Source organism: Sparus aurata, chromosome 20, assembly GCF_900880675.1.
Source record: "Sparus aurata chromosome 20, fSpaAur1.1, whole genome shotgun sequence".
Lineage (NCBI taxonomy): Eukaryota > Metazoa > Chordata > Actinopteri > Spariformes > Sparidae > Sparus > Sparus aurata.
The window spans coordinates 5,573,016-5,588,254 of NC_044206.1; the positions used below are offsets into that span (position 1 = coordinate 5,573,016).

General features: G+C 40.4%; 2 protein-coding genes and 1 long non-coding RNA gene across 4 annotated transcripts; 1 reads left to right on the plus strand and 2 right to left on the minus strand.

Annotated features, from left to right (window-relative positions):
- Positions 1-1,436: 1,436 nt before the first annotated feature.
- LOC115571107 (BTB/POZ domain-containing protein KCTD21-like) lies at positions 1,437-7,664 on the minus strand. Its single transcript, XM_030400185.1, has 2 exons — positions 5,263-7,664; positions 1,437-4,697 (listed from the first exon to the last, which is right to left on the minus strand). Exons 1-2 carry the CDS (start codon positions 5,680-5,682, stop codon positions 4,233-4,235), a joined length of 885 nt encoding a protein of 294 aa, XP_030256045.1. The 5' UTR covers positions 5,683-7,664; the 3' UTR covers positions 1,437-4,232.
- On the minus strand, positions 1,437-11,933 carry galk1 (galactokinase 1). 2 transcript variants are annotated; one of them, XM_030400183.1, is made up of 8 exons: positions 11,588-11,933; positions 10,914-11,103; positions 10,542-10,661; positions 9,806-9,941; positions 9,508-9,689; positions 8,533-8,683; positions 7,709-7,871; positions 1,437-1,838 (listed from the first exon to the last, which is right to left on the minus strand). In XM_030400183.1, the coding sequence occupies exons 1-8, from the start codon at positions 11,750-11,752 to the stop codon at positions 1,767-1,769; spliced, it is 1,179 nt and encodes a 392-aa protein (XP_030256043.1). In that variant the 5' UTR covers positions 11,753-11,933; the 3' UTR covers positions 1,437-1,766. The 2 variants fall into 2 exon arrangements, with proteins under 2 accessions (XP_030256043.1, XP_030256042.1); XM_030400182.1 differs by having other exon boundaries at positions 1,437-1,841.
- On the plus strand, positions 11,101-15,075 carry LOC115571108 (uncharacterized). Its single transcript, XR_003981878.1, has 3 exons — positions 11,101-11,352; positions 12,617-12,741; positions 14,940-15,075. It is a non-coding gene; the product is annotated as an uncharacterized LOC115571108 (long non-coding RNA).
- The last annotated feature ends 164 nt before the right edge of the window (positions 15,076-15,239 follow it).

Sequence of the window (15,239 nt, forward strand, 5' to 3'; positions counted from 1 at the left end):
AGGAGGTGCATTAAAGTCCTTCTTTCATAACTAGGTTTTCAGCATTCTATTGCAAATTCTGATTATGCTGTTACTCATTATACATTCATTTTTAAGAACCAATCATTCTACGCTTTCAATTGTTTGTGTCCAAAATATGGTAGAGAGAGATGTGTGCTGGGTCATACCTTTTTAAGGAGCAACCTGGTAGGATAAACTGAGGAATAGAAACAGTTGCATATAAACCGTCTCTACATTTACCTGGACACAAGAGACCATGTTACTGGGAAAATGTATCCTCGTGTTTGGATTCAAAATTGGAATTGTTGCTCTGTTTAAAACACCAGTGAAGACAAACTGCGGACATCGATGAAGCCAATAATTTTAATTTGACCATTGGGTTCGTTGAAAGGTCAGAACTATGAAAAGTTTTATAGGGAGGACACCTGCATAGCATTTACAGCAGAAAATGTAAACAAGACAGAGAGTTTAACTTATTAGGACTAAAATCCAGATAGCAAGGGGAAAGTGCAATTTGAAATCTTGTGTATGTTGGAGAAGAAATATGATTCTTCCAGGCTATTATGTATCCAAACAATAGCAGGTCATTCTTGTCCTGGAAGAATCATATTTCTTCCCCAACAGTGTATTCTCACTAATCCTAAATACATCATATCTTAACTGATTTTGAGCAGGGTCAGGCTAAGCTCACCAGAGGAAATGAGATATATATGAACCTTCAATTGAAAAAAATGAGCAGTTACAACAAAACAGACTGTCATATGCTGTTGTACTCCTCAAGACCTGTTAACACATTGTGTAAAATTGGTGCAGGTACCCTTTTAGCTTCCTGATTAGACCTAGATTGTGAAGGCAAGAACAGATTGTTTGATTGACATCAAGACCTTCTTATCATTTTTATTGTGACCAGTAAGGGTGGGAGAGCAAACCTGTAGCATGTTCTTTGTACTATATTAAGTACAGTGATATTACAAAATTTTCATCACAATTCTGCCTAACATCTATCCTAGCAGAGGTCTATTGGCCAACATAATTAAAATACCCATGTGAGTGTGCAGGGCCTTTAACGTGCTAGTTTTCATTGTTAGCCACCATTTGGATACCACTCTTTCAGTATTGCATTGCCTTATAATGTTATTATGATGTTGGTGATGTGTTTGCAGACAATTTCTTACATCTGATGGACACAGAGCAACATTATCATCCAAATGGACACAGATTTGTATGCACCTGATGAAAGTTAAAAACAGTAATCCCTCTCCTTTGAGCTCCGTCTTTGGTCTTCATCAGCTCCTCTTTAGCTGCTAAACGCTTTCGCTAGCTTCTCGCTAACTGTGTCTGTCTGCTGTGCAGGTGGTGTACAGTGGGTTCTGGTGGAAATTAGCTGCCAGTTGCTGCTAAAAATAAAGTTAATAAAAACACTTAATAACATGCTCTACATTTTCATAAAGACATGGTTTATTCAATGAAAGTCATGTGAAAATAAAACAATTTAGCTTGCATTTACAGTATAGTATATTTATTACATAATTATATAAACAGCTGCTACAAGTTATCTGGATGCTAAAGCATTGAATTACTGAGACAAAAATAAATCAAATTAATAAAAATAAATCTGATCAGAAAGCAGTTCTTCACTGTGAAGGCACTTTCCCCATCATTAGCAAAATGCTTCTCAATCATCTCCAGTCAAAACAAATCAAATAGTGAAGCCTATAAAGAGGAATGAATCAGCTGTGCTCTTACAGCAGATGTGTTGACAAAGGTCAGGACAGACTGAGAGCCCGAGCTCCCTCTGAAGGAGTGGTGACATAGAAGGTTGGAGTTCCACTGTATCGCTGCTGTTGAGGAAAAATAGACAGACAGGCACATAGTGAATACTTTGAACCATGGTTACCTTCAACCAGCATGACAGTAAACCAGGGATGTAAGCATTCTAGTTGCATCGGGGAATACTCATGTCCTTTGTGCGTGATGCAACTTATGATAAACCAGACTGTCTACTCAAACGGCTGCTGAATCGTTCAATCTTACAGACCGAGGAAGGAAGTTCAGAGAGGGAGCGAGAGGAAGGAACTACCCGGAGTGTTTGTGCAACTAGACACCTTCTTTCCTCAGCAGAGATGCATCTTTTCCTCCTCTCAACTTCCCTTACTACAGCTTCCTCCAGACTAAAATTACGCACTCAGTCCATAACTCATCTGACTCCCCCTTTGAGTCAGTCAAAGGGCAAGCGGATATAGCCCTCCCACAAGGATATGCAGTTAGTTAAAATAATCATGGAATATGTAAGGAGCACTTTTAATGTTTAGGCTCATTTGTTTTTTATGCATTGGCAGAAAAGAGGAAGAAAAAAACTCCAATCATAAGCTCAGTCTTACTACATTTGTACCTTTCATTCCATGCAAGAAACCCAGCAAACTTTACTTTTAAATGTGTTAGGTAAAAAAAGGAACAAAATGAGAGCCTAAATGTCACTATGACAACATTTTATGCATGATGCATAATATGCAAAACTATCGTATTACTATTATTTACTGCTATTGCAGTAGGAGTTATGATTTTAGTTGGAATTGTTATTTTTGTATTTAATTTTCACTGAAAAAATATCTAAAAATGATGATGTGATTATGTACCGACATATTGAGTGATTATTTGAACTGTGCTTGTGCTTTCAGATATGGACAAAATTGAACAGAATGCTACATTGATCACAATGTAATAAATGAGGAAAGTCATGGGAGATCTTTTTGGGAGGATGTGTAGGATTATTCAGGAAGCTGAAGCTGGTCCTGCCAATGGCTGCAGTTTAGATTTGCCTATAAACATTCAATTATTTGAATTTACATTCAAGCTCCTTTTATAACAGTCCTGTACACGGATAACCTGACACGCTAGATGGTTATGTGTAACCAACCATCTGGTGGGTCAGGAGTCAACAGAAACTGTTAAGAAAATGGCAGTCGCTTTCAAAACATTTTTGGAAGGTGATTGGTTGAATCATCAGTCTTTTGTGGGCTAACAGTAGAAGAGTGCTACTACCAGTGGTCAGTTGGTAAATACTCTGCCCTTTTCTACAGTTCTGATATAACTGATGCTACACTTACCTCTTTATGAGCCGCCATTGTTGCTTTCAAACAGTCACTTCCTTTGCTGGTTATCACACCTAACCCATGCCCTTAGCTGCCGCCCCAATGTCTTATTTGGAACACATGGCTTTTCTTGCTTAGACCTGTCCTACTCTGCCTCTGATTGGTTGTCTTCATTGGTTGTTTTTTTTTTTTGTAGGTTTAGGCATGCAGATTGCAATTGTGATATTAAAAATATCAGGGTAGGACAAAGTGGGGCAGGTAAGGTAATTACTAGTCTGACTTACTGGATATCGACTATAGGTATAAAGCCTGTCACTGGTAGCCTATTTCTGCCTTCCATGTTTACTGTTCTCACAACCCCCATTGCTACGTGAACCAACAACAACACACCTCAAGCCGGAAAACCTACACGCTGAACCTGGCAACTTTCTTTAACATTAACCTGTTCACCAATGGCATGAACGTAAGTAGTTGCCATTTCTTTTGCAGGGATTTCTCCATTTTAATGCCAGGGCTCACCCCCCCACATGCAAACCAAATCTCCCCTAACACTATTTTGCTAGGGCACTGTCACTGCATCCTGGGTTATGCACTGGCAAGAACAATTTTGATTGGTTTAAAGATCAAGTTGTCGGCCAGACTTTTCAAGATACATAGGTCTGGCTATACAAGACTACATAAATACACTGTCAAAACAGAATATTTGCACAGGAGACATCAATGTTTGAAAACCCAAGAGTTATCAGTTTCACAGATAGATGAAGCCAGCATTGTTTCACGTTGCACGTCTGAAAAGGGCTCAGTTGCATCTAAATGTTACATTTAAATATTCCCAGAATTGTGTCAGAATTTGTAATTCTTAGTTTTTTTAAACTGTCTATCATTCACTATTTTGGTAAACTCTAGGACAGAGAACAGATATAGAGACCAAAGACAAAACATCTTTTCGACTACCTGCTAGTCATAATCTGTATCCTTTCGATTTCCATATTGCAAACTCAGCCCTCACCCCAACTCATAAAAGATTTCATTAAACAAGTCTCAAGAATAATTGGTTAAGTTGTGACTAGAGAGAACCATCTGCAGTTCATTAACTTGGCACGTTCTGATGCTTTGACGTTACGTTTGTTTTTCTAGAGCTCAGCACTTGATAAGCCGAAGTGCGGTGCAGTTCAGAATTTCCGCTGGGTCAGGAGTCACCAAATCGACCTTAAATCCTTCAGCCAGAGACACCTTCAGCAGCTCCTCCACAAACCCCTGCATGTCTGTGATTTCACAGGGGCTCCAGTGCACGTTCATGATGTCGGCTGACTGCGAGACCTCAGGGTTAGAGATGGTAAGCCCCCGGTAGCGCTGCTTGTCGTACTGGTCCTGGGGGAGTTCATCAGGTCTCGGCACCCACTCCAGTTTCAGCCTGTTCTGCCTCGGGTTGCATGGATGGGGGCTGGTGAGACCCTGGGATGTTCTGTAGGAGAAGCGCTCACAGAGCAGAGTCAGGAAGGCTCTCCAGGTACAAAAGAGATCAACTGTGAATGCTTGCACGGAGCATGTGCGGAGCTCGTAGTTTTCTGGCCCATGGCGTAAGTTAAAGTGCAGAACGCGAACCTGGAATGAGATTGTAGAACATGCTGACTACATATTCTGCAGAGTGTACACAAACAAAGAACCTGTCTTTCCACGTCTCTGAATGTGCAGACTGAGTCACACAAACATCATCTGCCCATACACTGTGTACATACTAAACATTAGCTGTAAAGGTTAGCATTCTTTATGTTTCGAGAACTCTCTATTGAAAGCTCATCAAAATTTCAGTTAAGGTCAAATTATGTCAAAGGATAAGTGCAACATTTAAAAAAAAAATGCTCCTATTGACTAGTATCTGAATGAGTACAATAGGGGACTGTTGGACCTTGGCGGAGGTATGCACTCTCCTTAGTGCCATTAATATTATTACCATTGCTGTTTAAAATCCCTTGACACAAATAAAAAAAATACACAACAGAAGTACTTCCTCTGTGTATACGTGTTTATGTATATGAATAACTGTATATTGTCTGTCCTGTGTTTGCGTAGCATGAAGGAACTACAAACTGTCATGTCATTATGCAATCCTGTGTTGTATGAGACTACAAGCTCTTGCATGAGGTTTGTCAAATTTTACAAAACGTACCTTGCAATCAACATTCACCATAATCATGGCTCCTAGCGGCCCTCCCCTGAGGCTGAGAGGCACTGATGTCTCATAGTGGCGAATCTCCTCCAGCAGGGGGCGTATCTGGTAGAAATCAGCCTCCCTCCGCAGCAGCGGCAGCTCTGAAAAGCCATCGGGCAGGTCCAGGGAGCTGGAGCGCAGGTAATTCAGGATGTACCTGAACACTTTACCGTCACGGTCTATGAAAACATTTCCTCTGTTATCTTTAAGCACAGGGATTTGTCCAGTGAACATAGCACCTAGCATGGAGTCCCGGCAGCGTGTCAGAGTGTCCAGGGTTGTAGTGTAAACTTCTCCACCAACATTCAGTGACACCGGGTCCTGGAGAGCGTTCCTGTTGCTGTTGCTGTTGTCGTCCTGTGAGTTGAGGTTCAGCATCTTGGAGCTGAAGCAGTGATTTCTCTGATCCGTCTGTGATGTTGTTGTTGTGAGGACGAGGGTCCTTCTGCTCTGGTGAGGAATGCTGAGGTTTGAGAGATGTGGTAGTTTCAAGTGTTTCTTTTGTTTCCGAGAAAGACTTGTTTCCCTTGACAGTTAGCAAGTCACAGTAGTAGCCAGGATACAGCCGAGTTAGGAAAGATGCAAGGAAATCTGCCAAGTCTGCTTCCAAAGCTCAATCGGAGTTTCGAGCCTATAAAAGCTGCTGCTCTTTTCCCTTTAACTGTTGCTTCAAAGCAAACTGGTCATCCTTCCGAATGCAGGTCTTTGCCGTATTTCTCTGTGGTTAAGTTTACATCTATGTTGATGTCTCTCCTGCAGGATTCTAAATGGTGACAGCCAACAGCAGGCCTTCAATCTGACTGTGTGAAAGCAGAAAGGCAACAGGGCCACGGTGACCAGACCAGCATGCTAATAACTGGACACTTCTGGCTCCGTCTCCACGAAGCTCGCTTTTATTCTCAGCTCATACCCCCTGATCTCACACACACACACACACACATTCACACTCACACACACACACACACACACACACACACACACACACACACACTGGAGCTGTCTGAGCAAGACACGGGGGACTGGGCAATTTGTCTGAAATGCCCCCCTTAAAGTGACAGCCAGAACACTGAAAAGTGCTTTTTTTCCCCCAGTGAACAAATGAACAATGTCCTCAGACACTTTTCCTTTCAAATACTCTTCGGAATGCAGAAAACAGAATCCTGAAAACAGAAAAGGTTGTTGCACCTGCTATACCACTGTATTATTAGACTACTGATACAACAACAACAACAACAACAACGAACACAATCTTCTTACGTAAATTATATGAGGAAAAATTTCAAATGAGAGTGGTCGAAAAAAGAAACAGGGCTTAAGAGGATAAAAGCTAGTGTGTTGACTGTACACTAAAAATCGCCAAGTTCATGTTTAATTTTTAACTGGTAATGAAAGAGTCTCAGTTTAATACTGATGCCTCTATATGATGTACAGGAAATTAGATCTTCAGTGAGAAGATGGTAAGGCCCATCGCTGGATCAGCCATGAAGTCATAAAAGCTGAAAGAAAGTAGCTGCTCGGGCGGTATGGCAATATGGCACTAAAACGAAGTTAACTTTGTTCCATCATCTTAATCTTTTGTCAACAGGGGCTACCAAAGACAACATCAAATTGAAAGTTTGTTTTAGCAGCTTTAAAATTACAAACCTAAAACATGCCAAAACCCTAATAACTGCCAGCTGAAAGGAGAGGATGTATAACCTGGAGATGTTTTTCGCCAATGTTACGAAAACTCCCAATGAGCATAACCATTTTTTGCTGCCACTCTAAATGTCTTCTGTTTTCACTGCCATCAATATAAAACGTCTTATATTCAGTCATGTTCTGTCATTAATGCCGCCTGATGTTCATGGAAGGAACATATGTCTGCTCTAAACTCATTTACAATCCACTGAGAAGACTAAAAGAAGCCAGAAACAGCTGAGGTTAAGTATTAAAACAAGCAGGCATTCATAAAAAGGTAAGTTCAGGTATAAATATCAAGTACTGTTGATGTGCATGTAACATTAATGTTACTATTTTCACTGTTTCTATCAGAAGTCAGAGGTCACCATCCAAATCTGTAAATCCAATTTAACCTGTAACCATGCAAAACTGGTAGATATAGGTATACAGATGAGCTGTTGATCAAGCAAATGCTGTAAGTAGCTGCCCTTTCGTTGGTGGGTAAGGCAACATCAGAACAAGTAGAACAGTCTGGTAAGTTCATAGAGTTGCATCACGTTACTGTAATGAGCCTCTAAAACCAGGAAAAGACAAAGCGTATGTCATATCATCAAATAGACATATCCAAAATCTAAGACCATATATAGTCTCATACCATGATAACAATATACTATCTAAATATGCCCAGTAGCACAGTAGGCTAACAAACACATGTAACAATGGTGTGTGTTTGTGTTTTAACCTGTATGTGGAGTATAGTCCTGTCGATGGCATCGGCCTGCAGCAGAGTCACTGTGCATCCGCCGAATCCTCCACCTGTCATCCGGCTGCCAAACACGCCGTCCACTTCCATGGCTGCAGACACCAGCTCATCCAGCTCCCTGCAGCTCACCTCATACAGGTCTCTGACACAGGGACATCCAGTCATCATACAGCTGCTTCTGTCTGTTCTAAACACTGGCTCGAGGTTAAACACATGGGTTTATTAAGGCCCTTGTACTGAGGTAAATCCACTATGAGTCATCATAAGATGCTTATTAAAATTATTGTGTTAATAGGACAGTATTATAAAGAATATATTCACCTAAATAAAGCATAAATCACTTTACATAAAGTAGCAGCGAAAAACATGTAAACTGTTAACAAGTGGATACTTAACTGCTAATAAATGCATGCCTCCCAAGCTCCAAATATGGACCGCTAGCTGCAATGGTAACTGAGCTAATTAGCGAATGGCAGCTACAGTTAGCAGCAGATAGCAGTTGCTCTGATAATATGCTGCTCACTGTGTGCTTTGAGTAAGAATTTGACAGGTGGCCAGTTCTTTCATATTACGATTTTAACATTTCAATCATCTGTAAACAACAAGACATTTCTCATAGGTGCTTATCAGTGTTGTATAATATAACAATAAACCTGTTTATGATGCTATTATCAATACGTGTAAAGACTTGTTAATATTAAGAATCATCTCATATGTGCTTACAAAGGCCTTATTGCCTATTAGATAATGCTTATTACAATATAAAGCGTTTCCCAGATGGGCTCCAGCTGCTTTAACCGTACCTCAGGGAGTTGTGGCTCTCCACCATGAGCTTGCCAAACTCTTTGTAGGCCCCTCTTTTCAGGGCCTCAGCAGCCTGCACAGTTCTCTCTATCTCCTCGATCACATGACGAGCTCTTCGACAGGTTACATCATCCAGTCTGTCCCTTGCCTCTGAAATGATACGGAAAGTCAAAACCACACACCTTAGAATTAAATGTGATTTGTGTTTTCCCCAGTTTTTGAAGACAAATTAAGGAGACCTGTGCGAACCATATGTTTTAACAAGCCACTTTGCTTAAATAAAGGAGAAAAGGCAAACAGGTCCAATCTGAATAAACACAGGATGTTGTAGACCTGACACTGTCCATTTACATTTTTTCTTTAACAGATACATTTATTCTGGCCCTTAATGCCTATAATTATGATGTACAAATGTTGCACTTTGTCTTGCTCAAAAGTGAACAGAAAAGTCCTGATGGAAAGGTGCACTTGTTAATGCCACTTTACAAGCTTTGCAGCTACTTAGCTATTCAGCTTTTATCACAAATGTCCGGCTTAAAATATACCTAGGAATGATTCCATAGCCTAGAGGCTAGAGGGGAAATTCTGACTGTACCTTAGAAAAAATATGTTTTTGGTTTTAAAGGGTTGTGAGACATGTTTTTAAACTTTGGACAGAGACAGGTTAGCTAATTCCCTCCACTTCCGGTCTTTATGCTAAGCTAGGCTAAAGCTAACTCAATTTCTGTACTTAACACACAAATATGAGACTGATAGACATTCTGATCTTGCTCTTGGAAAAGCAAATAAACATATTACGAATAGTGTTGAACTTTATTTTGAGGGGAAAAAAAGGACAGCGCTAGATCACTGGGACAGAATGACTACATCTGGACAGCAATCTAACACAGGACAGAGCAGGATGGGAGATGATGAAGTAAGACAGAGTGGTACAGAATGGATCAGAAGAGATTAATACAAAATATACTTCACACCCTCCAGGTCCTTCATGGTAGCATCTCTGAGACTCTCCTTTCCCAAGGTAGAGGCGGCCTCCTCGCACTGTCTGCGTCTCATGGGATACTCACTGCCGGTCAGAGAGTGTCTCACATTGGAGTTGGTGATAAGAATGACCAGGCCTGGATCAGCCAGAGGGACAGGGGTGGCCTCCAGGGACCTGAGTCAAACCACAAAAAAAAAGTACATGACTGATAAATACATGTTAATATACAGAATGTCAACTGTGTTTGAAACCAAAGACTCTTGGATTGCTCTAGTCTAACTGGATGTTACCTGCAGTCGATGAGCAAAGCATGTCCTTCCCTGCCGAGCACAGACACAAACTGATCCATAATGCCACAGGGTACACCAGCATGAGTGTGTTCTGCCTGCTGGCAGGCTACTGCTTTGGATACTTTGTCCCCATCATCTGTGGAAATAGGCAAATGTGTGAAATGGTTACTAAAGGCCAGTCGTCATATACCTGAAAATCAACCATTGGGTAGGGCTAGGGGATACTGTCATAAAATCACATCGTAAGATTTTTAGGCTATATTGTGATAAAATATATGTGATAAATATATGAGCAGGGAGAGAGCCATGGCAGCATATGTGGACGAGAAATTTCAACCCAATCCATTGAAAAAAAAAAAGAAGTTGGTGAGGCTGAGACAATCACATTTAGCTGAGAGGGCCAAACTTGAAACAAAATCATGACTACAAAGTGTTTGGAGCACAGCATTTTTCAAATGTTTTTATATTGATGATATAATATCAATATATTACCCAGCCCTACCATATGCTTTGTAGAATTGTATACATTTTGTTGGAGTTTATTGCATTTTTGAGCATTAGCTGCAGCCAAAGGTTGCATGTTCGCAGATGTGTAGAAATATGAATCTCTCCTTGAAAATAGATGGAAATGATCCATTTCTTATTTATGAGAATGAAGATTCCTTCTGGACTGCACTCACTGAATAGCAGAGTCACACTTATGTACACACTGAAGTCCCTGTAATCAGATTCTGACCTGGCCTGAGTTGCTGCAGGAATGTGTAGACAGCCACCTCCAGAGAGGCAGAGCTGGACAGACCTCCTCCCAGGGGGACACTGCTGGCTATCACCGCCCTGAAACCCGGGACTGGAGAGGCTGAAGCACACCAGACACAAGCAGAGTAAACATTGAATAAACACTGAATACATATCATGTGTTGCCCAAACAAGGCAGGATAATAGAACATTTGTGAGAAAACAAGTTTCTATATATTATATATATATACATATATATATATATATATATATATATATATATATATGTATATATATGTGTATACATATATATAATACCAAGTTAAGATTAATGCCAGATAATGTTTTTAAGTGGTTTACAGTCATTGTTTACCCCTGTAATGCTGTATTACACCCTTCACATAGTTTGCCCAGCTGGGTGACCCTGGAGACAGCGGTGATCCGTCACCAGGCAGGCTGAAGTCCACCCTCCTGGGCTCATCAGCATCCTTGGTTGCTGTTACCACAGTAACATCCTGGCCAGAGGTTTGACTCCCCACCACCACAGTCACCAGGGGCAACGCCTGGCTCACCAAACACAAACAAACCCATTCAGCTGAGTAGTTAACTTTTACTCTGGCTCAGATGCCAAAAAAAAAAAAGAAAATCAGGAAGTATAGTATAGTATCTGATTACTGGTAAAGGGAACTAATTATAGTCCATGTTCCTATCCTTGGTTCTGCTCTTCTGTTAAATCTGACATGCACGTTGACCCACCAAACAGAAGATAAAACTCCAACACTGTGCTTATTGTAAGACTGATGAAAAGGCTGGTGAGTGATACAAGTTGTAATTCTTTAAACAACTAAACGTTGCTGGGTCTGGTACAGAGACTTCTTTAAGTCTTTTGAAGAGGCCGACACTTCTGTATCCAGTGTTCGCTTAAAGCAAGGGAATGTTAGCGCCATATTTTTGAATGACATATGATGGTACATTGCCAACAATGCTTCATTTCACTCAAATCATATCGACAGCTCCTTGCCACAGAGTGAACAGTCATACTGTTACCATTGGCAGCACATATCCCTGGTTGTAGTCGGTGTGCTCCCCTATCAGGTTGACTCTTCCCGGGGCACACACCGCCGTCCGAGGAGCCTCTTCCCCGAACTCTTGCGCGTACACACGCCGAGCCTCCGCAACGAGCTCGGACACAGCTGGATATACACTGGCCATTGAGCAAAACACAATTTAACCGCTGATTTAAACACAAGCAGCGTCAATGGAAGGCCGAAATATGAGCGTGCTATCAGCCCCAATGACCTAGCAAGCTCTCAAGACCAGAAAAATGGCAAGTAGTGGTATCATATGCAGCAGAACGTTGACGAGATATTTTGTGACATGTCAGGTGCTTTTTACTTCCTGGTGGAGTTTATTGTGAGGCTGTGATTGGTGAGAAGACATCACATGATGTGTTAGTTTGCTGTTTCAGCTCGTTTAGTTTAGTATGACAGAGAGCTCAATGTGAATCATTTTAAAAGGTGCAGCGCAAGATAGACTTTTTACTGGAAACACTCGTTGCAATAGTTTCACTTTCCTTACTGATAAAACCAGCTGCTCCAGTGGAACATACACTGTAGGAGGAAGGAGAAACTCAAAACGTTAAAAGTCCTAAAGTCCGGATATTCTGGGCTGAACCATCTGTACAGCAGCAGCATCTCCTCCCCTCACAGCCTGTGATTTAAAATGTGGTGTAATGGTAGCGCCTGCTGGCCGTTGTGTTCAAGTACCTCTCCAAGGTGCTGTGCTTGTGTTGTTACTTGAAGAGGAAAAAAATAAACAATCATACAAAAATAATTCTATAATTTTATAATTAATGGTTACACTTTGTAACGCACCGCATTGTTTACCCCGTGAAACCCCTCATGTGTTACACTTGACTGAAAGTTGGAGTGCTGCCATAAATAATGGCTCATACATTAATCAAGAGATGAGGTGAAATTGATTTTGAGGTTTTCCCTGGGCTGGGTTTGGCTCGTACCACACTGTGTTCTGATTTAACATTCACATTCCAATTACTTTCCTAATCACATTTTTTAGGGGACCCCAGAGGGTCCATGAAGAAATCCCAGGGAGACCACTTGGAATAGAGCATTAATCATAAAGTTGTTTTCAGGCCATCCTGATGTCTAAAGCTCTGTGTGTCTACACATGGTCTATTTCAGGTATGTTGTGAATTTGTTTTCCCACCATATCTTACACAAAAGAAGTTCCAGTTAATTTGATCAAATAAACTTCAGTACAGTTCAAGTTTATTTCTCTGCTTTATGTAGTAAATACACTAATATCAATGTTCTAGTGGAATACTTGCAAGTTCACTACTTCAATACTCCCTGGGACTAAATTGGCCTAAGATTAGTAAACTGAATCATACCCACTGCAGAGGGATTACCAGGTGAGCTATAATGGCACCTCATACATCCAAGTTGTATCTTGTGCTCCAACTATACTGAGAATATGAATATTGTTATTTTTATGTGTCGTTTCATATGAGTTTGCTTTAATTTATTAAGGGCACCTAGTGTTTTTAAATCTTTGTATCAATGTGTTCAACATGTTCAACATTACAAAATTGCAGACCTCAGCACTAGATTATATTGAAAATCTCAGCTTCGGTGGATGATTCACTAATCAATTTAAATTAAGACCTTGGCAGCTTCGCTAAGTCAATATTAAAATTAGTTGTGTGGAAAGTATTGCATCAGTTGATCAAAGGGAAACAGAAAAGGAGTGTAAAACATAAATGGAGTTTGATGATACACTGAGGAGGACATGACAAAATAAATGGTTTAAAACCAGAAGAAGTAGAAATAGTACAAAAAATGAAAGAGTGGTTGTGTTACACCCGGGAGCAACTTAAATATTTATGGTGGTGATAATTTGGTGATGGTGCTGTGACCAACTCCAACAAATTTACCTGTGGTTGATGATATTGGCGCAGCATTTATTGTTGGTGGTAAAGCATTCTCATCAGCTGGCCGCTGGTTGAGCGACAGGTCATTAATGTCATCAACCTCCTCTGCATGCCTTAACACAGAGGCTGAGGGGGCTGCTCTTCTTGCTATGGCCTCAAAAAAACAACAACAAAAAATGTGTAGGCTCAGGAGGTGCAAACCACACAGCACAAGGAAGCTGCACTACTTAAGTTGCAAAGTCAAATTGCTGCTCACACAGCAAAAGTTACTGTTGATGTCAATACCGGCAAGTCTCACGGATGTCAGCAAACATACCATGCTACAGATCAAACACAGGAACCTGCCACTTAATTTGTGCAGGAAACCAACCAGTGTGTGGCTTAAGTGCAAACTAACATGTTATATAAAATGTACATCATGGCTCTGCTAGTACAGGGGCAGCACAAAAAAACACACACAACAACCCCGACTGCCACAGTCGGGCCGTGACATCTGACTTATTTCTGCGGGTCTGCTGTAAAGCCATGTTTGCCACATGTCACAGATGAATATGCTATCCAGCGTCAGTGTTTCCCCAAGGATCAAGTGGTAGCAGCGGATGTATCACATGGGCGCAAAGATTTTTTTGTATGTTCACAAGTATGCATTGCCACATTTCTATGTCTCTGCCATCATCAGAAGGGCTGATGAGACCTAGATATAAATTAGATTTGTGCACAGTAGTGAGTGTGGAAGATCTTTGTTTTGCTTATATACAAGAGTTTTCAAGATGTAAGAAAATGCCATTTTATTGAAAATAAAACATAACCTTGACAAATAATTATTTTAGGATTGTTAACAATTATTCAGCAAATATTATATGTTAACAGGCACACACAGTAACTTTACATAACATAAATAGTCAACACTTAAGGTCTTTGCCTCCAACCCATGTACCTTCAAACTCCCTCCTCTCTCCCAATCATCACCCCATGCGTGTGAGGGAAAGGTGTCACATGTCATTTTTAGTTTGCACTATCTAGTCAATCTTTTAATACCCATATTTATTATTTGTAATTAACAATTCACTGCCACACTGTTTATAATAACATGTTCATTTTGTGCAATATTATCTTCACATGTATATACAAGTCTATTCTATTCTATTTCTTACCTTTTAATTATATTGTTTATTTTTTTACTATTGTTATTGTTTTTTATAATATTCTGTCTTTTGGCTGCTGTGGCAAACAGCAAATTTCCCTGTTTCTGGGACAATAAAGGAATACTGATTCTGATTCTGATTTGGCTTTTTAATTCACTTCAAGGTCAATCAATTCGGTTGTTTAGTAAAAGTATTTTTTTTTAATTTTTTTTTTTTAGAATTAAGTTTTTTGTGCAGTGCCACTCATGGTTCGTTTTTTTTCGCCTGTGTGAAACCTGCCTTTTTTCCCCCCTCTGTGCTGCAGACCCACCAGCCCGCCCAGCCTCGCCTGTTGTCTCATCAGAAACCCAGCTCTGGATGATATGCTGTGGAATTCCTGGGAGCTGCTGCCTCATTTGAACCCTTTTGTTTTTCTTCATTAAAACAGTCTTTGCTCTAAACTCCTGTCTCCAGCATCTATATTGTGGGTCCAGTTTTGAATACTACTGAGTATGACATGTACACATACAGTTCAAGGAATTTACTCTCACTGTACTACACCAAAATAGACATACAGCTCTGAATGAGGACAACAAATAAGGCAAAGAATGTTTTGTTTTTTTAA